The sequence below is a fragment of the Copadichromis virginalis genome, linkage group LG23, assembly GCF_057382275.1.
Source record: "Copadichromis virginalis isolate Kocher_CV1m ecotype Utaka linkage group LG23, C_Virginalis_male_GT1.1, whole genome shotgun sequence".
NCBI lineage: Eukaryota > Metazoa > Chordata > Actinopteri > Cichliformes > Cichlidae > Copadichromis > Copadichromis virginalis.
This window is the reverse complement of record NC_140639.1, coordinates 48,540,391-48,567,907: the sequence shown is the minus strand read 5'-3', so window position 1 is coordinate 48,567,907 and position 27,517 is coordinate 48,540,391. Positions and strand designations below refer to the sequence as shown.

Sequence of the window (27,517 nt, the reverse complement as noted above, 5' to 3'; positions counted from 1 at the left end):
CCTGTTTTGGCGGGAAAACGTAAACAGCCACTCTGATTGGTGGATTTAAATTCGGCAGCTCTCTCCCTCTGTGTGTGTGTGTGTGTGTGTGTGTGTGTGTGTGTGTGTGTGTGTTTAGTGGGAGAGAGAGGACCCTGCCCTTATTTGGCAGCATGTCATTGTAGGATTTAAATTGAATATAGTTAGACTGGTTGACTGGATTAGAGCCTGTGTTTGTGTGTCCCTCTGTGCATTTGTGTTTCAATATGCCTCCATATTTGTAATTTTGTAAGTTATTACTATTCTGCTAAATCATAGTATTTCTGGTACTTTTCGGTACTTGTGCTAAATACAGTATTTCTGCTAAATCATACTATTTCTGCTTTTCATAAGATTTGTGCCTAATATAGTATTTCTGCTAAATTATAGTATTTATTATTTTTATAGGATTTGTGCCAAACATAGTATTTCTGCTAAATTATAGTATTTCTGCTTTTTATACTATTTGTGCCTAATATAGTATTTCTGCTTTTTATAGGATTTGTGCTTAATATAGTATTTCTGCTAAATTATAGTATTTCTGCTTTTTATAGTATTTGTGCTAAAACATAGTATTTCTACTAAATGTAGTATTTATGCTTAATCATAGTATTTCTATATATATATCTGCCAGGTCCCCAGGCAGCCAATCCTCTGTGAGGACTGAGAAATTCAAATTTTCAAATCAGGGCCTGCACGGCTTCCCAGCCAATCATATATGTGTCCTGAGGCATTCAAATTTGCATATTGGGGCCTTCATGGCTTCTAAGCCAGCCAATCATATCTGAGGGCTGAGGAATTCAAATCCACAAATCAGGGCCTGCACAGCTTCCCAGCCAGCCAATCATGTATGTGGGCTCCAGGTATTCAAATTTGCATATTGGGGAATTCGTGGCTTCTAAGTCAACAAGTCATCCATGTCATATATCTCTAAAAATTCATATTTTAATGATAAATTGTCAACACTTGAAGATTCCCCCATCTCTTCTGAACAAAACGGTGTAAGAATGACCGCTCTAGCCCCTATGGTTAGGAAATTATGGTCATTTGTTTGAGGGGAATCCTCACTATGTGAAATAAACTGAAAGAAGCAGGTCTATGTCTCTGTGCTGCGTGTGTAAAAAGATGCACCTGTTTTGGCGGGAAAACGTAAACAGCCTCTCTGATTGGTGGATTCAAATTCAGCAGCTCCCAGGCTGACCTAGAAACTTAGTCCTCTCTCCCTGTGTGTGTGTGTGTGTGTGTGTGTGTGTGTGTGTGTGTGTGTGTGTTTAGTGGGAGAGAGAGGACCCTGCCCTTATTTGACAGCATGTCATTGTAGGATTTAAATTGAACATAGTTAGACTGGTTGACTGGATTAGAGCCTGTGTTTGTGTGTCCCTCTGTGCATTTGTGTTTCAATAAGTTATTACTATTCTGCTAAATCATAGTATTTCTGGTACTTTTCGGTACTTGTGCTAAACACAGTATTTCTGCTAAATCATAATATTTCTGCTTTTCATAGGATTTATGCCTAATATAGTATTTCTGCTAAATTATAGTATTTCTGCTTTTTATAGGATTTGTGCCTAACATAGTATTTCTGCTAAATTATAGTATTTCTGCTTTTTATAGGATTTGTGCCTAACATAGTATTTCTGCTAAATTATAGTATTTCTGCTTTTTATACTATTTGTTCTAAATTATAGTATTTCTGCTTTTTATAGGATTTGTGCTTAATATAGTATTTCTGCTAAATTATAGTTTTTCTTCTTTTTATAATATTTGTGCTAAAACATAGTATTTCTACTAAATGTAGTATTTATGCTTAATAATAGTATTTCTATATATTTCTGCCAGGTCCCCAGGCAGCCAATCCTCTGTGAGGACTGAGACATTCAAATTTTCAAATCAGGGCCTGCACAGTTTCCCAGCCAATCAAATAAGTGTCCTGAGGCATTCAAATTTGCATATTGGGGCCTTCGTGGCTTCTAAGCCAGCCAATCATATCTGAGGGCTGAGGAATTCAAATCCACAAATCAGGGCCTGCACGGCTTCCCAGCCAGCCAATCACATATGTGGTCTCAGGCATTCAAATTTGCATATTGGGGAATTCGTGGCTTCTAAGTCAACAAGTCATCCATGTCATATATCTCTAAAAATTCATATTTTAATATTAAATTGTCAACACTTGAAGATTCCCCCATCTCTTCTGAACAAAACGGTGTAAGAATGACCGTTCTAGCCCCTACGGTTAGGAAATTACGGTCATTTGTTTGAGGGGAGTCGTCACTATGAGAAATAGACTGCAATAATCCTGTGTCTCTCTGTGCTGCTGCGTGTGTAAACAGATGCACCTGTTTTGGTGGGGAAAAGTGCACAGGCTCTCTGATTGGTGGATTCAAATTCACCAGCTCCCAGGCTGACCTAGAAACTTACTTCTCTCTCCCTGTGTGTGTGTGTGTGTGTGTGTGTGTGTGTGTGTGTGTGTGTGTGTGTGTGTGTGAGACAGAGAGAGAGAGAGAGAGAGAGAGAGAGAGAGAGAGGCGCTTTTAATGGGATGATCTCATTCTAAGATTTAAATTCAATATATTTAGACTGGTTGACTGAATTGGATCTTGTGTGTGGGTCTCTCTGTGCATGTGTGTTTCCTCATGTGTACATATTTGTGATTGTGTGGCTGTAATAAATTTTTTTGCAGATTTTTGTCATTTAACAAGTATATTTGAGGGACCCTCAGCATGTTCAGCATTTTTTCAGCTGTCCATTTTGCTTTTCCAATTTTTCTGTTTAACTTATTACTATTGTGCTAAATCATACTATTTCTGCTATTTTATAAGATTTGTGCTTAATATACTATTTCTGCTTTTATAGGATTTGTGCTTAATATAGTATTTCTGCTAAATGTAGTATTTATGCTTAATCATACTATTTCTGCTTTTCATAGTATTTGTGCTTAATATAGTATTTCTGCTAAATTTAGTATTTCTGATTAATTATAGTTTTTCTACTAAATCATAGTACAGTATTTCTGCTTTTTATGGGATTTGTGCTAAAACAAAGTATTTCTACTAAATGTAGTATTTGTGCTTAATCATACCATTTCTGCTTTTTATAGGATTTGTGCTTAATATAGTATTTCTGCTAAATTATAGTATTTCTGCCAAATTATAATATTTGTGCTAAAACATAGTCTCAATTTAAAATTACAATATTCATAGTTCATCACAGTGTCTCTGGTAAATCACAATATTTCTGCTCTGTTGTACTATTTTTCTAAATCATAGTGTTTCTGTAATGTTTAAGTATTTTTGGCTAAATATATTCTTTCTGTTATCTTATACTATTTCTCCTAAATTCTTGTATTTTTGAGAAGTTATCATGTTTCTGGTAAGTTACAATATTTCTGCTAAATTCTGCTATGCTATTTCTGCCAAGTATTATGTTTCCTCTAAGATATTGCAGTTCTGCTAAGTTATTCCATTTTAGCAAACTTCTTTTGCTTCTGCAAAGTTTTTACAATTTCTGCAACTTTTCAGCTTTTTCAGCTACTTTTTGCATACAGCTTCAGCTTTAAGCATCCACACTGCATTTTCGCAGGAAATGCAAATTTTTCTAGTTATATTTTATTCTGTATTCCGTACGTTTTTTGTAAGCCTACTCCTTCAAAACCGTTCAACTTAGAAAAACCATTCAAACACCGTTAGATTCCTATTCTTTTGGACAACACTGCTTCTATTTTTCATATTTTTAACATTTATATTTTTAATTTTATTCAACTTTATTCAACAAAAATTTATAATGTATTTCAATGGGGAGACCCTTCAAATCCTCATTCAACTTACTCATTTTTAAACTCTTACTACTTCCACATACATTGACATAGAGCCACCATTCAAACTTTAAAACGAAGACAAGACATTCAACTATTCAACTTGTATTTATCTTTTCAATATCTATTATACTTTTTCTTCAGTTCCAGTTTAAGTTTCATGATGTTTTTTCACCCGTTTCAGAGTTTATAATGGGTGTGTATGGGACGGAATGTTGGGGCTAGAGTGAGGCAGCTCAACTGCTAGAGTGAGATGAGCAAAAAAATTAATCTTAAAATCTTTTTTAAAACTGCTGCTGTGTCCGCAGCGTTTGCTCTACAGGTATGATTTTACCCTCAAAACGTAGCCATGGCTGTCCTCTTTCATCCAATGTGTTTACTATTGTCCTAGGTGTTATGGTTCTTTCATAAATGTCACCAATGCACAGCCTCCTCCCTCCAACTCTTCCATAGACTCTAATGTTAAAATGGCTCAGAAGGTTCGTTTGAAAATCAGAAGAGCATGGTGTCTTTCCACTGTCACCACGTCCATATAATAAACTCCACAGGCATGAAAACTGAGAATTAGGTAGACTAGACATTGCTGTCGCTCACGGTGAAAGAATTTTGTCAATACGACTTTTACTTTTCATTTGGGAACGATTTGTTTCGGCCTGACTTTTCTGTTCATTTTAAGCAGCAAAAGTGAGGCGCATGTCTGTGTACGTGTGTATGGAGCCATTGGGTGCAGTCACTATAGCAACCAGGCTCACACCTGCCTGCTTAACGAGCTCTGCCTGCCACTGTACCAAGATTCATCTTAAGCACTTCTCTTTCAACTGCTGCTGTGTCCACAGTGTTACAGCCATCATTTTACCCTCAAATTGTCGCCATTATTGTTCTCTTTCCAACACCGTGTCTTTCAAAGCTCAGGCATTTAAACTTTTTAAACTGTGTGGATCAAAGTGGAGGGATCACATTTGAGTCATTCAGTGATTCAAAGAATATGACCTTTTAATATTCATTCAGATGTTTTCTGACTCTAAATGTTCTTTTCTCATTTCTTAGGGTTTTCTAATTTACATTTAAAACATTTTCAGTTTTTTTCCAACTCCTTCTTCTGTGTAACCTTCAGCTTTTAGCAGTTCAGCACCTTTGTTTTCAGGTTAAATTCGGTTTTTTTTTTGTTTTGTTTTTTATCTCATTCAATATTTTTAACTCAAAATTCAGCAATTAATTCATTTCAGTGCATACATTCAGATTCAAGCATTCACACTGCAGTTTCTTCAGAAAATGCACTTTCTAGTTAGTGTGAATGCTTGAAAAGCATTCACAGTATTGTTCTTCTAATCTTTATTAGTGTGAATGCTTGAAAAGCATTCACAGTATTGTTCTTCAAATCTTTATTAGTGTGAATGCTTGAAAAGCATTCACAGTATTGTTATTCGAATCTTTATTATTATTATTATTATATATTCCGTACGTTTTTTGGCATCTCACTCCTTCAAAACCGTTCAACTTAGAAAAACCATTCAAACACCGTTAGATTCCTATTCTTTTGGACAACACTGCTTCTATTTTTCATATTTTTAACATTTATATTTTTAATTTTATTCAACTTTATTCAACAAAAATTTATAATGTATTTCAATGGGGAGACCCTTCAAATCCTCATTCAACTTACTCATTTTTAAACTCTTACTACTTCCACATACATTGACATAGAGCCACCATTCAAACTTTAAAACGAAGACAAGACATTCAACTATTCAACTTGTATTTATCTTTTCAATATCTATTATACTTTTTCTTCAGTTCCAGTTTAAGTTTCATGATGTTTTTTCACCCGTTTCAGAGTTTATAATGGGTGTGTATGGGACGGAATGTTGGGGCTAGAGTGAGGCAGCTCAACTGCTAGAGTGAGAGGAGCAAAAAAATTAATCTTAAAATCTTTTTTAAAACTGCTGCTGTGTCCGCAGCGTTTGCTCTACAGGTATGATTTTACCCTCAAAACGTAGCCATCGCTGTCCTCTTTCATCCAATGTGTTTACTATTGTACTAGGTGTTATGGTTCTTTCATAAATGTCACCAATGCACAGCCTCCTCCCTCCAACTCTTCCATAGACTCTAATGTTAAAATGGCTCAGAAGGTTGGTTTGAAAATCAGAAGAGCATGGTGTTTTTACACTGTCACCACGTCCATATAATAAACTCCACAGGCATGAAAACTGAGAATTAGGTAGACTAGACATTGCTGCCGCTCACGGTGAAAGAATTTCGTCAATACGACCTATACTTTTCATTTGGGAGCGATTTGTTTCGGCCTGACTTTTCTGTTCATTTTAAGCAGCAAAAGTGAGGCGCATGTCTGTGTACGTGTGTATGGAGCCATTGGGTGCAGTCACTATAGCAACCAGGCTCACACCTGCCTGCTTAACGAGCTCTGCCTGCCACTGTACCAAGATTAATCTTAAGCACTTCTCTTTCAACTGCTGCTGTGTCCACAGTGTTACAGCCATCATTTTACCCTCAAATTGTCGCCATTATTGTTCTCTTTCCAACACCGTGTCTTTCAAAGCTCAGGCATTTAAACTTTTTAAACTGTGTGGATCAAAGTGGAGGGATCACATTTGAGTCATTCAGTGATTCAAAGAATATGACCTTTTAATATTCATTCAGATGTTTTCTGACTCTAAATGTTCTTTTCTCATTTCTTAGGGTTTTCTAATTTACATTTAAAACATTTTCAGTTTTTTTCCAACTCCTTCTTCTGTGTAACCTTCAGCTTTTAGCAGTTCAGCACCTTTGTTTTCAGGTTAAATTCGGACTTTTTTTATCTCATTCAATATTTTTAACTCAAAATTCAGCAATTAATTCATTTCAGTGCATACATTCAGATTCAAGCATTCACACTGCAGTTTCTTCAGAAAATGCACTTTCTAGTTATTATTCCATATTCCGTACGTTTTTTGGCATCTAACTCCTTCAAAACCGTTCAACTTAGAAAAACCATTCAAACATCGTTAGATTCCTATTATTTTGGACATGACTGCTTCTATTTTTCTCATTTTTAACATTTATATTTTTAATTTTATTCAACTTTATTCAACAAAAATTTATAATGTATTTCAATGGGGAGACCCTTCAAATCCTCATTCAACTTACTCATTTTTAAACTCTTACTACTTCCACATACATTGACATAGAGCCACCATTCAAACTTTAAAACGAAGACAAGACATTCAACTATTCAACTTGTATTTATCTTTTCAATATCTATTATACTTTTTCTTCAGTTCCAGTTTAAGTTTCATGATGTTTTTTCACCCGTTTCAGAGTTTATAATGGGTGTGTATGGGACGGAATGTTGGGGCTAGAGTGAGGCAGCTCAACTGCTAGAGTGAGAGGAGCAAAAAAATTAATCTTAAAATCTTTTTTAAAACTGCTGCTGTGTCCACAGCGTTTGCTCTACAGGTATGATTTTACCCTCAAAACGTAGCCATGGCTGTCCTCTTTCATCCAATGTGTTTACTATTGTACTAGGTGTTATGGTTCTTTCATAAATGTCACCAATGCACAGCCTCCTCCCTCCAACTCTTCCATAGACTCTAATGTTAAAATGGCTCAGAAGGTTCGTTTGAAAATCAGAAGAGCATGGTGTCTTTCCACTGTCACCACGTCCATATAATAAGCTCCACAGGCATGAAAACTGAGAATTAGGTAGACTAGACATTGCTGTCGCTCACGGTGAAAGAATTTTGTCAATACGACTTTTACTTTTCATTTGGGAGCGATTTGTTTCGGCCTGACTTTTCTGTTCATTTTAAGCAGCAAAAGTGAGGTGCATGTCTGTGTACGTGTGTATGGAGCCCTTGGGTGCGGTCACTATAGCAACCAGGCTCACACCTGCCTGCTTAACGAGCTCTGCCTGCCACTCTGCCAAGATTCATCTTAAACACTTCTCTTTCAACTGCTGCTGTGTCCACAGTGTTACAGCCATCATTTTACCCTCAAAACGTCGCCATCGTTGTTCTCTTTCCAACATCTTGTCTTTCAAAGCTCAGAGATGTAAACTTTTTAAACTGTGTGGATCCAAGTGGAGGGATCACATTTTAGTCATTCAGTGATTCAAAGAATATGACCTTTTAATATTCTTTCAGATGTTTTCTGACTCTAAATGTTCTTTTCTCATTTCTTAGGTTTTTCTAATTTACAATTAAAACATTTTCAGCTTTTTTCCAACTTCTTCTTCTGTGTAACCTTCAGCTTTTAGCAGTTCAGCACTTTTGTTTTCAGGTTAAATTCGTTTTTTTTTTATCTCATTCAAGATTTTTAACTTAAATTCAGTAATTAATTCATTTCAGTGCATACATTCAGATTCAAGCATTCACACTGCAGTTTCTTCAGAAAATGCACTTTCTAGTTCTATTTTATTCTGTATTCCGTACGTTTTTTGTACTCCTACTCCTTCAAAACCGTTCAACTTAGAAAAACCATTCAAACACCATTAGATTCCTATTCTTTTGGACATGACTGCTTCTATTTTTCTCATTTTTAACATTTATATTTTTAATTTTATTCAACTTTATTCAACAAAAATTTCCCAAAATTTCCCATGTATTTCAATGGGGAGACCCTTCAAATCCTCATTCAACTTACTCATTTTTAAACTCTTACTACTTCCACATACATTGACATAGAGCCACCATTCAAACTTTAAAACGAAGACAAGACATTCAACTATTCAACTTGTATTTATCTTTTCAATATCTATTATACTTTTTCTTCAGTTCCAGTTTAAGTTTCATGATGTTTTTTCAGCCGTTTCAGAGTTTATAATGGGTGTGTATGGGACGGAATGTTGGGGCTAGAGTGAGGCAGCTCAACTGCTAGAGTGAGAGGAGCAAAAAAATTAATCTTAAAATCTTTTTTAAAACTGCTGCTGTGTCCACAGCGTTTGCTCTACAGGTATGATTTTACCCTCAAAACGTAGCCATGGCTGTCCTCTTTCATCCAATGTGTTTACTATTGTCCTAGGTGTTATGGTTCTTTCATAAATGTCACCAATGCACAGCCTCCTCCCTCCAACTCTTCCATAGACTCTAATGTTAAAATGGCTCAGAAGGTTCGTTTGAAAATCAGAAGAGCATGGTGTCTTTACACTGTCACCACGTCCATATAATAAACTCCACAGGCATGAAAACTGAGAATTTGGTAGACTAGACATTGCTGTCGCTCACGGTGAAAGAATTTTGTCAATACGACTTTTACTTTTCATTTGGGAACGATTTGTTTCGGCCTGACTTTTCTGTTCATTTTAAGCAGCAAAAGTGAGGCGCATGTCTGTGTACGTGTGTATGGAGCCATTGGGTGCGGTCACTATAGCAACCAGGCTCACACCTGCCTGCTTAACGAGCTCTGCCTGCCACTGTACCAAGATTCATCTTAAGCACTTCTCTTTCAACTGCTGCTGTGTCCACAGTGTTACAGCCATCATTTTACCCTCAAATTGTCGCCATTATTGTTCTCTTTCCAACACCGTATCTTTCAAAGCTCAGGCATTTAAACTTTTTAAACTGTGTGGATCAAAGTGGAGGGATCACATTTGAGTCATTCAGTGATTCAAAGAATATGACCTTTTAATATTCATTCAGATGTTTTCTGACTCTAAATGTTCTTTTCTCATTTCTTAGGGTTTTCTAATTTACATTTAAAACATTTTCAGTTTTTTTCCAACTCCTTCTTCTGTGTAACCTTCAGCTTTTAGCAGTTCAGCACCTTTGTTTTCAGGTTAAATTCGTTTTTTTTTTTGTTTGTTTTTATCTCATTCAATATTTTTAACTCAAAATTCAGCAATTAATTCATTTCAGTGCATACATTCAGATTCAAGCATTCACACTGCAGTTTCTTCAGAAAATGCACTTTCTAGTTATTATATTTTATTCTGTATTCCGTACGTTTTTTGTAATCCTACTCCTTCAAAACCGTTCAACTTAGAAAAACCATTCAAACACCGTTAGATTCCTATTCTTTTGGACAACACTGCTTCTATTTTTCATATTTTTAACATTTATATTTTTAATTTTATTCAACTTTATTCAACAAAAATTTATAATGTATTTCAATGGGGAGACCCTTCAAATCCTCATTCAACTTACTCATTTTTAAACTCTTACTACTTCCACATACATTGACATAGAGCCACCATTCAAACTTTAAAACGAAGACAAGACATTCAACTATTCAACTTGTATTTATCTTTTCAATATCTATTATACTTTTTCTTCAGTTCCAGTTTAAGTTTCATGATGTTTTTTCACCCGTTTCAGAGTTTATAATGGGTGTGTATGGGACGGAATGTTGGGGCTAGAGTGAGACAGCTCAACTGCTAGAGTGAGAGGAGCAAAAAAATTAATCTTAAAATCTTTTTTAAAACTGCTGCTGTGTCCGCAGCGTTTGCTCTACAGGTATGATTTTACCCTCAAAACGTAGCCATCGCTGTCCTCTTTCATCCAATGTGTTTACTATTGTACTAGGTGTTATGGTTCTTTCATAAATGTCACCAATGCACAGCCTCCTCCCTCCAACTCTTCCATAGACTCTAATGTTAAAATGGCTCAGAAGGTTCGTTTGAAAATCAGAAGAGCATGGTGTCTTTACACTGTCACCACGTCCATATAATAAACTCCACAGGCATGAAAACTGAGAATTAGGTAGACTAGACATGGCTGTCGCTCACGGTGAAAGAATTTTGTCAATACGACTTGTACTTTTCATTTGGGAACGATTTGTTTCGGCCTGACTTTTCTGTTCATTTTAAGCAGCAAAAGTGAGGTGCATGTCTGTGTACGTGTGTATGGAGCCATTGGGTGCGGTCACTATAGCAACCAGGCTCACACCTGCCTGCTTAACGAGCTCTGCCTGCCACTCTGCCAAGATTCATCTTAAACACTTCTCTTTCAACTGCTGCTGTGTCCACAGTGTTACAGCCATCATTTTACCCTCAAAACGTCACCATCGTTGTTCTCTTTCCAACATCTTGTCTTTCAAAGCTCAGACATTTAAACTTTTTAAACTGTGTGGATCCAAGTGGAGGGATCACATTTGAGTCATTCAGTGATTCAAAGAATATGACCTTTTAATATTCATTCAGATGTTTTCTGACTCTAAATGTTCTTTTCTCATTTCTTAGGGTTTTCTAATTTACATTTAAAACATTTTCAGTTTTTTTCCAACTCCTTCTTCTGTGTAACCTTCAGCTTTTAGCAGTTCAGCACCTTTGTTTTCAGGTTAAATTCGTTTTTTTTTTTTTGTTTTTTTTTAATCTCATTCAATATTTTTAACTCAAAATTCAGCAATTAATTCATTTCAGTGCATACATTCAGATTCAAGCATTCACACTGCAGTTTCTTCAGAAAATGCACTTTCTAGTTAGTGTGAATGCTTGAAAAGCATTCACAGTATTGTTCTTCTAATCTTTATTATTATTCCATTTTTTTATTATTATTATCTATTCCGTACGTTTTTTGAAAGCCTACTCCTTCAAAACCGTTCAACTTAGAAAAACCATTCAAACACCGTTAGATTCCTATTCTTTTGGACAACACTGCTTCTATTTTTCATATTTTTAACATTTATATTTTTAATTTTATTCAACTTTATTCAACAAAAATTTATAATGTATTTCAATGGGGAGACCCTTCAAATCCTCATTCAACTTACTCATTTTTAAACTCTTACTACTTCCACATACATTGACATAGAGCCACCATTCAAACTTTAAAACGAAGACAAGACATTCAACTATTCAACTTGTATTTATCTTTTCAATATCTATTATACTTTTTCTTCAGTTCCAGTTTAAGTTTCATGATGTTTTTTCACCCGTTTCAGAGTTTATAATGGGTGTGTATGGGACGGAATGTTGGGGCTAGAGTGAGAGAGCTCAACTGCTAGAGTGAGAGGAGCAAAAAAATTAATCTTAAAATCTTTTTTAAAACTGCTGCTGTGTCCACAGCGTTTGCTCTACAGCCACCATTTTACCCTCAAAACGTAGCCATCGCTGTCCTCTTTCATCCAATGTGTTTACTATTGTCCTAGGTGTTATGGTTCTTTCATAAATGTCACCAATGCACAGCCTCCTCCCTCCAACTCTTCCATAGACTCTAATGTTAAAATGGCTCAGAAGGTTCTTTTGAAAATCAGAAGAGCATGGTGTCTTTCCACTGTCACCACGTCCATACAATAAACTCCACAGGCATGAAAACTGAGAATTCAGTAGACTAGACATTGCTGTCGCTCACGGTGAAAGAATTTTGTCAATACGACTTGTACTTTTCATATGGGAACGATTTGTTTCGGCCTGACTTTTCTGTTCATTTTAAGCAGCAAAAGTGAGGCGCATGTCTGTGTACGTGTGTATGGAGCCCTTGGGTGCGGTCACTATAGCAACCAGGCTCACACCTGCCTGCTTAACGAGCTCTCTCTCTCTCTCTGCCAAGATTCATCTTAAACACTTCTCTTTCAACTGCTGCTGTGTCCACAGTGTTAAAGCCATCATTTTACCCTCAAAACGTCGCCATCGTTGTTCTTTTTCCAACATCTTGTCTTTCAAAGCTCAGAGATGTAAACTTTTTAAACTGTGTGGGTCCAAGTGGAGGGATCACATTTTAGTCATTCAGTGATTCAAAGAATATGACCTTTTAATATTCATTCAGATGTTTTCTGACTCTAAATGTTCTTTTCTCATTTCTTAGGGTTTTCTAATTTACATTTAAAACATTTTCAGTTTTTTTCCAACTCCTTCTTCTGTGTAACCTTCAGCTTTTAGCAGTTCAGCACTTTTGTTTTCAGGTTAAATTCGGGTTTTTTTTTTATCTCATTCAAGATTTTTAACTTAGAATTCAGTAATTAATTCATTTCAGTGCATACATTCAGATTCAAGCATTCACACTGCAGTTTCTTCAGAAAATGCACTTTCTAGTTATTATATTTTATTCTGTATTCCGTACGTTTTTTGTAATCCTACTCCTTCAAAACCGTTCAACTTAGAAAAACCATTCCAACACCGTTAGATTCCTATTCTTTTGGACAACACTGCTTCCATTTTTCATATTTTTAACATTTATATTTTTAATTTTATTCAACTTTATTCAACAAAAATTTATAATGTATTTCAATGGGGAGACCCTTCAAATCCTCATTCAACTTACTCATTTTTAAACTCTTACTACTTCCACATACATTGACATAGAGCCACCATTCAAACTTTAAAACGAAGACAAGACATTCAACTATTCAACTTGCATTTATCTTTTCAATATCTATTATACTTTTTCTTCAGTTCCAGTTTAAGTTTCATGATGTTTTTTCACCCGTTTCAGAGTTTATAATGGGTGTGTATGGGACGGAATGTTGGGGCTAGAGTGAGACAGCTCAACTGCTAGAGTGAGAGGAGCAAAAAAATTAATCTTAAAATCTTTTTTAAAACTGCTGCTGTGTCCGCAGCGTTTGCTCTACAGGTATGATTTTACCCTCAAAACGTAGCCATGGCTGTCCTCTTTCATCCAATGTGTTTACTATTGTACTAGGTGTTATGGTTCTTTCATAAATGTCACCAATGCACAGCCTCCTCCCTCCAACTCTTCCATAGACTCTAATGTTAAAATGGCTCAGAAGGTTCGTTTGAAAATCAGAAGAGCATGGTGTCTTTCCACTGTCACCACGTCCATATAATAAACTCCACAGGCATGAAAACTGAGAATTCGGTAGACTAGAAGCTGCTGTCGCTCACGGTGAAAGAATTTTGTCAATACGACTTGTACTTTTAATTTGGGAACGATTTGTTTCGGCCTGACTTTTCTGTTCATTTTAAGCAGCAAAAGTGAGGCGCATGTCTGTGTCGTGTGTATGGAGCCATTGGGTGCAGTCACTATAGCAACCAGGCTCACACCTGCCTGCTTAACGAGCTCTGCCTGCCACTGTACCAAGATTCATCTTAAACACTTCTCTTTCAACTGCTGCTGTGTCCACAGTGTTACAGCCATCATTTTACCCTCAAAACGTCGCCATCGTTGTTCTTTTTCCAACATCTTGTCTTTCAAAGCTCAGAGATGTAAACTTTTTAAACTGTGTGGATCAAAGTGGAGGGATCACATTTGAGTCATTCAGTGATTCAAAGAATATGACCTTTTAATATTCTTTCAGATGTTTTCTGACTCTAAATGTTCTTTTCTCATTTCTTAGGTTTTTCTAATTTACAATTAAAACATTTTCAGTTTTTTTCCAACTCCTTCTTCTGTGTAACCTTCAGCTTTTAGCAGTTCAGCACCTTTGTTTTCAGGTTAAATTCGGGGTTTTTTTGTTTTTTTTTAATCTCATTCAATATTTTTAACTCAAAATTCAGCAATTAATTCATTTCAGTGCATACATTCAGATTCAAGCATTCACACTGCAGTTTCTTCAGAAAATGCACTTTCTAGTTAGTGTGAATGCTTGAAAAGCATTCACAGTATTGTTATTCGAATCTTTATTATTAGTGTGAATGCTTGAAAAGCATTCACAGTATTGTTCTTCTAATCTTTATTATTCCATTTTATTATTATCTATTCCGTACGTTTTTTGAAAGCCTACTCCTTCAAAACCGTTCAACTTAGAAAAACCATTCAAACACCATTAGATTCCTATTCTTTTGGACATGATTGCTTGTATTTTTCTCATTTTTAACATTTATATTTTTAATTTTATTCAACTTTATTCAACAAAAATTTCCCATGTATTTCAATGGGGAGACCCTTCAAATTCTCATTCAACTTACTCATTTTTAAACTCTTACTACTTCAACATACATTGACATAGAGCCACCATTCAAACTTTAAAACGAAGACAAGACATTCAACTATTCAACTTGTATTTATCTTTTCAATATCTATTATACTTTTTCTTCAGTTCCAGTTTAAGTTTCATGATGTTTTTTCACCCGTTTCAGAGTTTATAATGGGTGTGTATGGGACGGAATGTTGGGGCTAGAGTGAGGCAGCTCAACTGCTAGAGTGAGAGGAGCAAAAAAAATAATCTTAAAATCTTTTTTAAAACTGCTGCTGTGTCCGCAGCGTTTGCTCTACAGGTATGATTTTACCCTCAAAACGTAGCCATGGCTGTCCTCTTTCATCCAATGTGTTTACTATTGTACTAGGTGTTATGGTTCTTTCATAAATGTCACCAATGCACAGCCTCCTCCCTCCAACTCTTCCATAGACTCTAATGTTAAAATGGCTCAGAAGGTTCGTTTGAAAATCAGAAGAGCATGGTGTCTTTCCACTGTCACCACGTCCATATAATAAACTCCACAGACATGAAAACTGAGAATTTGGTAGACTAGACATTGCTGTCGCTCACAGTGAAAGAATTTTGTCAATACGACTTTTACTTTTCATTTGGGAACGATTTGTTTCGGCCTGACTTTTCTGTTCATTTTAAGCAGCAAAAGTGAGGTGCATGTCTGTGTCCGTGTGTATGGAGCCATTGGGTGCGGTCACTATAGCAACCAGGCTCACACCTGCCTGCTTAACGAGCTCTCTCTGCCACTCTGCCAAGATTCATCTTAAACACTTCTCTTTCAACTGCTGCTGTGTCCACAGTGTTAAAGCCATCATTTTACCCTCAAAACGTCGCCATCGTTGTTCTTTTTCCAACATCTTGTCTTTCAAAGCTCAGAGATGTAAACTTTTTAAACTGTGTGGGTCCAAGTGGAGGGATCACATTTTAGTCATTCAGTGATTCAAAGAATATGACCTTTTAATATTCTTTCAGATGTTTTCTGACTCTAAATGTTCTTTTCTCATTTCTTAGGTTTTTCTAATTTACAATTAAAACATTTTCAGCTTTTTTCCAACTTCTTCTTCTGTGTAACCTTCAGCTTTTAGCAGTTCAGCACTTTTGTTTTCAGGTTAAATTCGGGTTTTTTTTTTTTTTATCTCATTCAAAATTTTTAACTTAAATTCAGTAATTATTTCATTTCAATGCATACATTCAGATTCAAGCATTCACACTGCAGTTTCTTCAGAAAATGCACTTTCTAGTTAGTGTGAATGCTTGAAAAGCATTCACAGTATTGTTCTTCTAATCTTTATTATTATTATATTTTATTATTTTTCCGTACGTTTTTTGAAAGCCTACTCCTTCAAAACCGTTCAACTTAGAAAAACCATTCAAACACCGTTAGATTCCTATTCTTTTGGACAACATTGCTTCTATTTTTCTCATTTTTAACATTTATATTTTTAATTTTATTCAACTTTATTCAACAAAAATTTATCATGTATTTCAATGGGGAGACCCTTCAAATTCTCATTCAACTTACTCATTTTTAAACTCTTACTACTTCCACATACATTGACATAGAGCCACCATTCAAACTTTAAAACGAAGACAAGACATTCAACTATTCAACTTGTATTTATCTTTTCAATATCTATTATACTTTTTCTTCAGTTCCAGTTTAAGTTTCATGATGTTTTTTCACCCGTTTCAGAGTTTATAATGGGTGTGTATGGGACGGAATGTTGGGGCTAGAGTGAGGCAGCTCAACTGCTAGAGTGAGAGGAGCAAAAAAATTAATCTTAAAATCTTTTTTAAAACTGCTGCTGTGTCCGCAGCGTTTGCTCTACAGGTATGATTTTACCCTCAAAACGTAGCCATGGCTGTCCTCTTTCATCCAATGTGTTTACTATTGTCCTAGGTGTTATGGTTCTTTCATAAATGTCACCAATGCACAGCCTCCTCCCTCCAACTCTTCCATAGACTCTAATGTTAAAATGGCTCAGAAGGTTCGTTTGAAAATCAGAAGAGCATGGTGTCTTTCCACTGTCACCACGTCCATATAATAAGCTCCACAGGCATGAAAACTGAGAATTAGGTAGACTAGACATTGCTGTCGCTCACGGTGAAAGAATTTTGTCAATACGACTTTTACTTTTCATTTGGGAACGATTTGTTTCGGCCTGACTTTTCTGTTCATTTTAAGCAGCAAAAGTGAGGTGCATGTCTGTGTACGTGTGTATGGAGCCATTGGGTGCGGTCACTATAGCAACCAGGCTCACACCTGCCTGCTTAACGAGCTCTCTCTGCCACTCTGCCAAGATTCATCTTAAACACTTCTCTTTCAACTGCTGCTGTGTCCACAGTGTTAAAGCCATCATTTTACCCTCAAAACGTCGCCATCGTTGTTCTTTTTCCAACATCTTGTCTTTCAAAGCTCAGACATTTAAACTTTTTAAACTGTGTGGATCCAAGTGGAGGGATCACATTTTAGTCATTCAGTGATTCAAAGAATATGACCTTTTAATATTCTTTCAGATGTTTTCTGACTCTAAATGTTCTTTTCTCATTTCTTAGGTTTTTCTAATTTACAATTAAAACATTTTCAGCTTTTTTCCAACTTCTTCTTCTGTGTAACCTTCAGCTTTTAGCAGTTCAGCACTTTTGTTTTCAGGTTAAATTCGGGTTTTTTTTTAATCTCATTCAAAATTTTTAACTTAAATTCAGTAATTAATTCATTTCAGTGCATACATTCAGATTCAAGCATTCACACTGCAGTTTCTTCAGAAAATGCACTTTCTAGTTATTATTATCTATTCCGTACGTTTTTTGAAAGCCTACTCCTTCAAAACCGTTCAACTTAGAAAAACCATTCAAACACCGTTAGATTCCTATTCTTTTGGACAACACTGCTTCTATTTTTCATATTTTTAACATTTATATTTTTAATTTTATTCAACTTTATTCAACAAAAATTTATAATGTATTTCAATGGGGAGACCCTTCAAATCCTCATTCAACTTACTCATTTTTAAACTCTTACTACTTCCACATACATTGACATAGAGCCACCATTCAAACTTTAAAACGAAGACAAGACATTCAACTATTCAACTTGTATTTATCTTTTCAATATCTATTATACTTTTTCTTCAGTTCCAGTTTAAGTTTCATGATGTTTTTTCACCCGTTTCAGAGTTTATAATGGGTGTGTATGGGACGGAATGTTGGGGCTAGAGTGAGAGAGCTCAACTGCTAGAGTGAGAGGAGCAAAAAAATTAATCTTAAAATATTTTTTAAAACTGCTGCTGTGTCCACAGCGTTTGCTCTACAGTCACCATTTTACCCTCAAAACGTAGCCATCGCTGTCCTCTTTCATCCAATGTGTTTACTATTGTCCTAGGTGTTATGGTTCTTTCATAAATGTCACCAATGCACAGCCTCCTCCCTCCAACTCTTCCATAGACTCTAATGTTAAAATGGCTCAGAAGGTTCTTTTGAAAATCAGAAGAGCATGGTGTCTTTCCACTGTCACCACGTCCATATAATAAACTCCACAGGCATGAAAACTGAGAATTCAGTAGACTAGACATTGCTGTCGCTCACGGTGAAAGAATTTTGTCAATACGACTTGTACTTTTCATATGGGAACGATTTGTTTCGGCCTGACTTTTCTGTTCATTTTAAGCAGCAAAAGTGAGGTGCATGTCTGTGTCCGTGTGTATGGAGCCATTGGGTGCGGTCACTATAGCAACCAGGCTCACACCTGCCTGCTTAACGAGCTCTCTCTCTCACTCTGCCAAGATTCATCTGAAACACTTCTCTTTCAACTGCTGCTGTCTCCACAGTGTTACAGCCATCATTTTACCCTCAAAACGTCGCCATCGTTGTTCTCTTTCCAACATCTTGTCTTTCAAAGCTCAGAGATGTAAACTTTTTAAACTGTGTGGATCCAAGTGGAGGGATCACATTTTAGTCATTCAGTGATTCAAAGAATATGACCTTTTAATATTCTTTCAGATGTTTTCTGACTCTAAATGTTCTTTTCTCATTTCTTAGGTTTTTCTAATTTACAATTAAAACATTTTCAGCTTTTTTCCAACTTCTTCTTCTGTGTAACCTTCAGCTTTTAGCAGTTCAGCACTTTTGTTTTCAGGTTAAATTCAGGTTGTTGTTTTTTTTTTATCTCATTCAAAATTTTTAACTCAAAATTCAGCAATTAATTCATTTCAGTGCATACATTCAGATTCAAGCATTCACACTGCAGTTTCTTCAGAAAATGCACTTTCTAGTTAGTGTGAATGCTTGAAAAGCATTCACAGTATTGTTCTTCTAATCTTTATTATTAGTGTGAATGCTTGAAAAGCATTCACAGTATTGTTATTCTAATCTTTATTATTATTATTATTATTATTATATTTTATCTATTCCGTACGTTTTTTGTAATCCTATAACTTCAAAACCGTTCAACTTAGAAAAACCATTCAAACACCGTTAGATTCCTATTCTTTTGGACAACACTGCTTCTATTTTTCATATTTTTAACATTTATATTTTTAATTTTATTCAACTTTATTCAACAAAAATTTATAATGTATTTCAATGGGGAGACCCTTCAAATCCTCATTCAACTTACTCATTTTTAAACTCTTACTACTTCCACATACATTGACATAGAGCCACCATTCAAACTTTAAAACGAAGACAAGACATTCAACTATTCAACTTGTATTTATCTTTTCAATATCTATTATACTTTTTCTTCAGTTCCAGTTTAAGTTTCATGATGTTTTTTCACCCGTTTCAGAGTTTATAATGGGTGTGTATGGGACGGAATGTTGGGGCTAGAGTGAGGCAGCTCAACTGCTAGAGTGAGAGGAGCAAAAAAATTAATCTTAAAATCTTTTTTAAAACTGCTGCTGTGTCCGCAGCGTTTGCTCTACAGGTATGATTTTACCCTCAAAACGTAGCCATGGCTGTCCTCTTTCATCCAATGTGTTTACTATTGTACTAGGTGTTATGGTTCTTTCATAAATGTCACCAATGCACAGCCTCCTCCCTCCAACTCTTCCATAGACTCTAATGTTAAAATGGCTCAGAAGGTTCGTTTGAAAATCAGAAGAGCATGGTGTCTTTCCACTGTCACCACGTCCATATAATAAACTCCACAGACATGAAAACTGAGAATTTGGTAGACTAGACATTGCTGTCGCTCACAGTGAAAGAATTTTGTCAATACGACTTTTACTTTTCATTTGGGAACGATTTGTTTCGGCCTGACTTTTCTGTTCATTTTAAGCAGCAAAAGTGAGGCGCATGTCTGTGTACGTGTGTATGGAGCCATTGGGTGCAGTCACTATAGCAACCAGGCTCACACCTGCCTGCTTAACGAGCTCTGCCTGCCACTCTGCCAAGATTCATCTTAAGCACTTCTCTTTCAACTGCTGCTGTGTCCACAGTGTTACAGCCATCATTTTACCCTCAAATTGTCGCCATTATTGTTCTCTTTCCAACACCGTGTCTTTCAAAGCTCAGGCATTTAAACTTTTTAAACTGTGTGGATCAAAGTGGAGGGATCACATTTTAGTCATTCAGTGATTCAAAGAATATGACCTTTTAATATTCATTCAGATGTTTTCTGACTCTAAATGTTCTTTTCTCATTTCTTAGGGTTTTCTAATTTACATTTAAAACATTTTCAGCTTTTTTCCAACTTCTTCTTCTGTGTAACCTTCAGCTTTTAGCAGTTCAGCACCTTTGTTTTCAGGTTAAATTCGGGTTTTTTTGTTTTTTTTTATCTCATTCAATATTTTTAACTCAAAATTCAGCAATTAATTCATTTCAGTGCATACATTCAGATTCAAGCATTCACACTGCAGTTTCTTCAGAAAATGCACTTTCTAGTTATTATTCTATTTTATTATTATTATCTATTCCGTACGTTTTTTGTAATCCTATAACTTCAAAACCGTTCAACTTAGAAAAACCATTCAAACACCGTTAGATTCCTATTCTTTTGGACAACACTGCTTCTATTTTTCATATTTTTAACATTTATATTTTTAATTTTATTCAACTTTATTCAACAAAAATTTATAATGTATTTCAATGGGGAGACCCTTCAAATCCTCATTCAACTTACTCATTTTTAAACTCTTACTACTTCCACATACATTGACATAGAGCCACCATTCAAACTTTAAAACGAAGACAAGACATTCAACTATTCAACTTGTATTTATCTTTTCAATATCTATTATACTTTTTCTTCAGTTCCAGTTTAAGTTTCATGATGTTTTTTCACCCGTTTCAGAGTTTATAATGGGTGTGTATGGGACGGAATGTTGGGGCTAGAGTGAGACAGCTCAACTGCTAGAGTGAGAGGAGCAAAAAAATTAATCTTAAAATCTTTTTTAAAACTGCTGCTGTGTCCACAGCGTTTGCTCTACAGGTATGATTTTACCCTCAAAACGTAGCCATGGCTGTCCTCTTTCATCCAATGTGTTTACTATTGTACTAGGTGTTATGGTTCTTTCATAAATGTCACCAATGCACAGCCTCCTCCCTCCAACTCTTCCATAGACTCTAATGTTAAAATGGCTCAGAAGGTTCGTTTGAAAATCAGAAGAGCATGGTGTCTTTACACTGTCACCACGTCCATATAATAAACTCCACAGGCATGAAAACTGAGAATTAGGTAGACTAGACATGGCTGTCGCTCACGGTGAAAGAATTTTGTCAATACGACATGTACTTTTCATTTGGGAAGAATTTGTTTGGGCCTGACTTTTCTGTTCATTTTAAGCAGCAAAAGTGAGGCGCATGTCTGTGTACGTGTGTATGGAGCCATTGGGTGCGGTCACTATAGCAACCAGGCTCACACCTGCCTGCTTAACGAGCTCTGCCTGCCACTGTGCCAAGATTCATCTTAAGCACTTCTCTTTCAACTGCTGCTGTGTCCACAGTGTTACAGCCATCATTTTACCCTCAAATTGTCGCCATTATTGTTCTCTTTCCAACACCGTATCTTTCAAAGCTCAGGCATTTAAACTTTTTAAACTGTGTGGATCAAAGTGGAGGGATCACATTTGAGTCATTCAGTGATTCAAAGAATATGACCTTTTGATATTCATTCAGATGTTTTCTGACTCTAAATGTTCTTTTCTCATTTCTTAGGGTTTTCTAATTTACATTTAAAACATTTTCAGTTTTTTTCCAACTCCTTCTTCTGTGTAACCTTCAGCTTTTAGCAGTTCAGCACCTTTGTTTTCAGGTTAAATTCGGGGGTTTTTTGTTTGTTTTTTTAAAATTTCATTTAATATTTTTAACTCAAAATTCAGCAATTAATTCATTTCAGTGCATACATTCAGATTCAAGCATTCACACTGCAGTTTCTTCAGAAAATGCACTTTCTAGTTCTATTTTATTATTATCTATTCCGTACGTTTTTTGAAAGCCTACTCCTTCAAAACCGTTCAACTTAGAAAAACCATTCAAACATCGTTAGATTCCTATTATTTTGGACAACATTGCTTCTATTTTTCTCATTTTTAACATTTATATTTTTAATTTTATTCAACTTTATTCAACAAAAATTTCCCATGTATTTCAATGGGGAGACCCTTCAAATTCTCATTCAACTTACTCATTTTTAAACTCTTACTACTTCAACATACGTTCACATAGAGCCACCATTCAAACTTTAAAACGAAGACAAGACATTCAACTATTCAACTTGTATTTATCTTTTCAATATCTATTATACTTTTTCTTCAGTTCCAGTTTAAGTTTCATGATGTTTTTTCACCCGTTTCAGAGTTTATAATGGGTGTGTATGGGACGGAATGTTGGGGCTAGAGTGAGGCAGCTCAACTGCTAGAGTGAGAGGAGCAAAAAAATTAATCTTAAAATATTTTTTAAAACTGCTGCTGTGTCCGCAGCGTTTGCTCTACAGGTATGATTTTACCCTCAAAACGTAGCCATGGCTGTCCTCTTTCATCCAATGTGTTTACTATTGTACTAGATGTTATGGTTCTTTCATAAATGTCACCAATGCACAGCCTCCTCCCTCCAACTCTTCCATAGACTCTAATGTTAAAATGGCTCAGAAGGTTCGTTTGAAAATCAGAAGAGCATGGTGTCTTTCCACTGTCACCACGTCCATATAATAAACTCCACAGGCATGAAAACTGAGAATTCAGTAGACTAGAAGCTGCTGTCGCTCACGGTGAAAGAATTTTGTCAATACGACTTTTACTTTTCATTTGGGAACGATTTGTTTCGGCCTGACTTTTCTGTTCATTTTAAGCAGCAAAAGTGAGGCGCATGTCTGTGTACGTGTGTATGGAGCCATTGGGTGCGGTCACTATAGCAACCAGGCTCACACCTGCCTGCTTAACGAGCTCTGTCTGCCACTGTACCAAGATTCATCTTAAACACTTCTCTTTCAACTGCTGCTGTGTCCACAGTGTCACAGCCATCATTTTACCCTCAAAACGTCGCCATCGTTGTTCTCTTTCCAACATCTTGTCTTTCAAAGCTCAGAGATGTAAACTTTTTAAACTGTGTGGATCCAAGTGGAGGGATCACATTTTAGTCATTCAGTGATTCAAAGAATATGACCTTTTAATATTCTTTCAGATGTTTTCTGACTCTAAATGTTCTTTTCTCATTTCTTAGGGTTTTCTAATTTACAATTAAAACATTTTCAGCTTTTTTCCAACTTCTTCTTCTGTGTAACCTTCAGCTTTTAGCAGTTCAGCACTTTTGTTTTCAGGTTAAATTCGTTTTTTTTTTTTTTATCTCATTCAAGATTTTTAACTTAAATTCAGTAATTAATTCATTTCAGTGCATACATTCAGATTCAAGCATTCACACTGCAGTTTCTTCAGAAAATGCACTTTCTAGTTAAAACTTGACATGAATATTTCAAGGAGAAGTAGGTCTAAAAGATTGGCTAATTTAAAGTGGAATAAAATATTAATATATAAATTTTTTATAGCACTTTTTGGGCGTGGTCGATAGTGTGCATTTTATGAAATGCGCTCCTGGAAAAAAAATAAAAGGCGATCGAAATGACTCTTGGTGCCAATCTTTAGTCCATCTAAAGGCCTAATTATAATAACAATTGAATATTACCTCAAATGTTTTTTTTGGAAAATATTCAAGTTTTTTGTTTTTTGGGGCAAAAAAAGCAGTGCGCTCATGTGACGAAACCGGGATATAAAGGGTTAAAATCCGCGAAATGTAATTAAAACTTGACATGAATATTTCAAGGAGAAGTAGGTCTAAAAGATTGGCTAATTTAAAGTGGAATAAAATATTAATATATAAATTTTTTATAGCACTTTTTCGGGCGTGGCAGAAAACGGTCCCTAGGGTGATGAACGTAAGTTTTTTAAAGGATGACGTGAGGGTTAAATAGACACACCATATGTAACACAAAAGGTGACCCCTAGTGGCATACATGAGGTACCCACACAAAAATGGCTCCTACAGATACTGAGCACAAATATGAGTACAGAGAATTTCCAGCAAGCTTTTACAGTTTTTTCTGATTGCTTAAGCACATTTTTTGTAACTATTGGCTAATTTTGCAAAACTCTTCACACAAATAAGAAAACCTGTCACCCAATCATCAAAACATTGTAGTTCTCTTGCAAAAGCAAACACAGCTAGATTAACTCTTCACACCTTCGTAAAAATGGTGTTTCCGTATCAAACAGTACACACAAGCCATCATCTACTAAGCACACAATGCGCCAACTGCACACTGATGGTATGAATACAAAACACATCTGGCGTTTGCCTTCCCTGTGCACAAGGTAGGCTATGTCAGTTTGAGCTCATACTTCTGTCATAGATCCATAAGCATAGAGGGATCCAAACTTCAAGTACATCAAAACAAACACAAGTGTTCATTTCCAAGTATAGGATTATTTGCAATCGCCATAATGACTATATGGGTTACGTGGTCTGCAGTGAACATGCTTCCTCTGCCCCCTCCTCGTCTTCCTCTTGCTCCTCCTTGTCCTTGTCGTCCTCTTCATCCTATTTCTTCACCTCCACGTCCTCTTCCTCGGCCTCCTCTACTTCTCACTCTTTCTGCTCCCTCCATTGTACTCCGCACACACAGCTTACCTGTATTATAGTGCTTAGGCTGATTGCAAAGTGAACGAATTATCTAAGAAAGTTTTCACATGTGAAAGTGTGCCAGACAGTTGGCAAATTAGTGTTAATGATAGCCATACATGTGTATACTTTTGCTAGGAGTGTGTTGGAAATTTGGAAATTGAGTGTTGTGCAGTGAATTGTGCCTACAGGTTTGCAAAGTGTGTGTTACAAAATTGCAAACTGAGTGCAAAGCAGTTTTTGTGCTTTTAGTTTTGCACACTCAGTGAGTGGTTTTGCTATAAGTCTGACTAGTTTTAGAAATTGTGCTACAGGATTCACAGTTAGTGTTTAGGCATTCGGTAAAAACTGTAAACAGGAAACCAGTCTGAGTACTCGAGACCTTACGATCGAAGGAGCTCTGTCAGAAAGTGTTGCAGAGCCCGACGCTCCCTGTGAGGAACCCTCAGACTGGATGCCCTTTCAGAAAGAAGTTCCTCACAGGGAACGTCGGGCTCTGCAACACTTTCTGACAGAGCTCCTTCGATCGTAAGGTCTCGAGTACTCAGACTGGATGCCCTTTCAGAAAGAAGTTCCTCACAGGGAACGTCGGGCTCTGCAACACTTTCTGACAGAGCTCCTTCGATCGTAAGGTCTCGAGTACTCAGACTGGATGCCCTTTCAGAAAGAAGTTCCTCACAGGGAACGTCGGGCTCTGCAACACTTTCTGACAGAGCTTCTTCGGCTGGTGGAACATTTGCCACTGAAAGGCCGTCAGAGGAGCGCTCACCATTTGTGCTCTTCACATCAGGACTTGAAGGGGGCTCAAAGATTTCACATATCCGGATCCTTGCTACATCAGCAATGGTCTTCAGCAACAGGGGTGCAAAGTTTGCAACTTGGATAGACAGAATTTCTTCAGGAAATTTCTGTCTAATCTCCGTCAGGATGCTGTCGACCATATCGTCTCGGATAGAGCGGGTGAAGACGGCCTGTGTTTCCATCGCCGTGAGGCTCTTGGAGACACGATCTAAAGTGGCCTTGGTGACACTGGTGGAGAGGATACTTAGACTCTGGGAGGCCATGTTTAGGAGGGGACGAGGAGGAAGCTCCCAGAAGCCCTGGAGAACGCGGGGAACTACCTCGACCACTACCTCCTGCGCGGTGAGCAGTTTGCTGTTAGGCTGTTCCTGCTGCTTCTTTTTCAGGATTTCAACGTAATCCTTCACCGCGCTGAGGAGTTTAGGTGCTCTGTAGAAAAACATGATAAGAGTTATCTGTTAAACATATTCAAAGCATCATTTAAATATTGAAACACTGTAGCTGGACTGTTAACCCTGTAACCACCTTTGTATCATACATGAGTTTCTGAGACCTCGATCTCATCAACATGATCAATACTTGCTATAATTTCTAAATGTTGTGGACAAAACTCTTTTTTTAGTCTAAAGTTAACATTGTCGTTAACACAAAGTTGCCAAAAACACCCAGTGTATCAAATGTGATACAAAAAATAAATACACAATAAAAGTAAATCATACACAACATGACATAGCAAAGAACTCATGTGTGGCTTTTGTTTAAAGGGTTGATAAACATCTCAGTTCCAAAGAATCTGAATTTTCTGGCTGTTTTTTGATGGGTTGGGTCTTACAGGGTTAATAACTGTATGTTACATGTGACTCACTGAAATTTAGGAGGTACGGCCTCTGGGAACTGAAGAAGCAACCTGGCTTCAAATTCAACGTCCCTCATTTTATTGCTGACGTTCACCGCCCACACCTGAAACAGAAAACACATTTACAGTGCGCTTATGTGTAAAGGTTATGTGCACGTAATGAAAAAAAAGTCTTGTGGGTTTTCTCGTCTTACCAGCCTTAGAAGAGGTTTGGCTTCCTCTTCGTCAAAATCCTCTAACTCAAACTCCCACAGCCTTCAAAAGAAAGCAAAGCAGAGGTTTTCTCTCAGCACTTACACGTCATCACAAACAGACTTTCAGGTGTGACAGTAACTCACTGCTCTCTGAGCGTATCCCTGCTCTTCTCCACCAAAAGATCTCTCAGATCTTCAGCAGTGAGGTTCGGTGGAATTAGATCTTCCTGCTGAAGTCTGAGAAACTCCGTCATTATCGCAACCTAAAAGTAAAGGAGACATTTAATCACCACCACTCTCAGGTCCTCAGAAATGACCTGATATTTTCTGTCAGCTTTGGTTTGCATGAATCTGGGTCTAACCTGAGCCTTGTAGCCCGGAAGATACCAGCAGATCTTTACAGCTGTTTCATAAATCGGTGTGTTGAACAACACCTGTCAAACAAATAGCAATTTAGTCATTGTTACTTAAAATGATTCTCAGTTTGTCAACTTTTAAAACGACATCAAATTCTTCAAATGACTGAAATGCAGTAAAAGCAAAAGCGTCACATACCCTGATAGGCTTATAGATTCCTTGACTCTTTTCCATTTAAACGTGTTCAAATCAAAGTCAGGAAGAAAAACGTCAACTGCTCTCCAACGATGGCGTACGGGGGATCTGGACCTGAAAATGCTCTCAGCTCGGTGGTCTCGCACAGATGAGCTCTTTTGACAGTCTGATGTTTATTTATGAATGCAGAATTTCTTGAGCAGTCACCATGGAAACTTGATGCAGCTTCATGTTGTTAAATTAAAAGTAAACACTGTGTATTTTGCACTACACTCCACTAAACTTATCATATAAGTAAATAAAGTGTGGGTTAATTACACATCCGTCATGCTTCACAGGAGGTCAGGAGTGACCGAT

At 36.6% G+C, this 27,517-nt stretch overlaps 1 protein-coding gene and 1 pseudogene across 2 annotated transcripts in view; both read right to left on the bottom strand.

The window, feature by feature from the left end:
* Positions 1 to 27,517, bottom strand: part of LOC146682005 (NLR family CARD domain-containing protein 3-like) — a 239,129-nt pseudogene that overhangs the window by 131,771 nt on the left and 79,841 nt on the right. The gene's annotated exons all lie outside the window — the stretch shown is intronic.
* LOC146682009 (uncharacterized) lies at positions 25,141 to 27,464 on the bottom strand. Its single transcript, XM_085448808.1, has 6 exons — positions 27,164 to 27,464; positions 26,971 to 27,042; positions 26,753 to 26,871; positions 26,609 to 26,669; positions 26,424 to 26,518; positions 25,141 to 25,987 (listed from the first exon to the last, which is right to left on the bottom strand). The coding sequence occupies exons 1-6, from the start codon at positions 27,197 to 27,199 to the stop codon at positions 25,141 to 25,143; spliced, it is 1,230 nt and encodes a 409-aa protein (XP_085304934.1). The 5' UTR covers positions 27,200 to 27,464.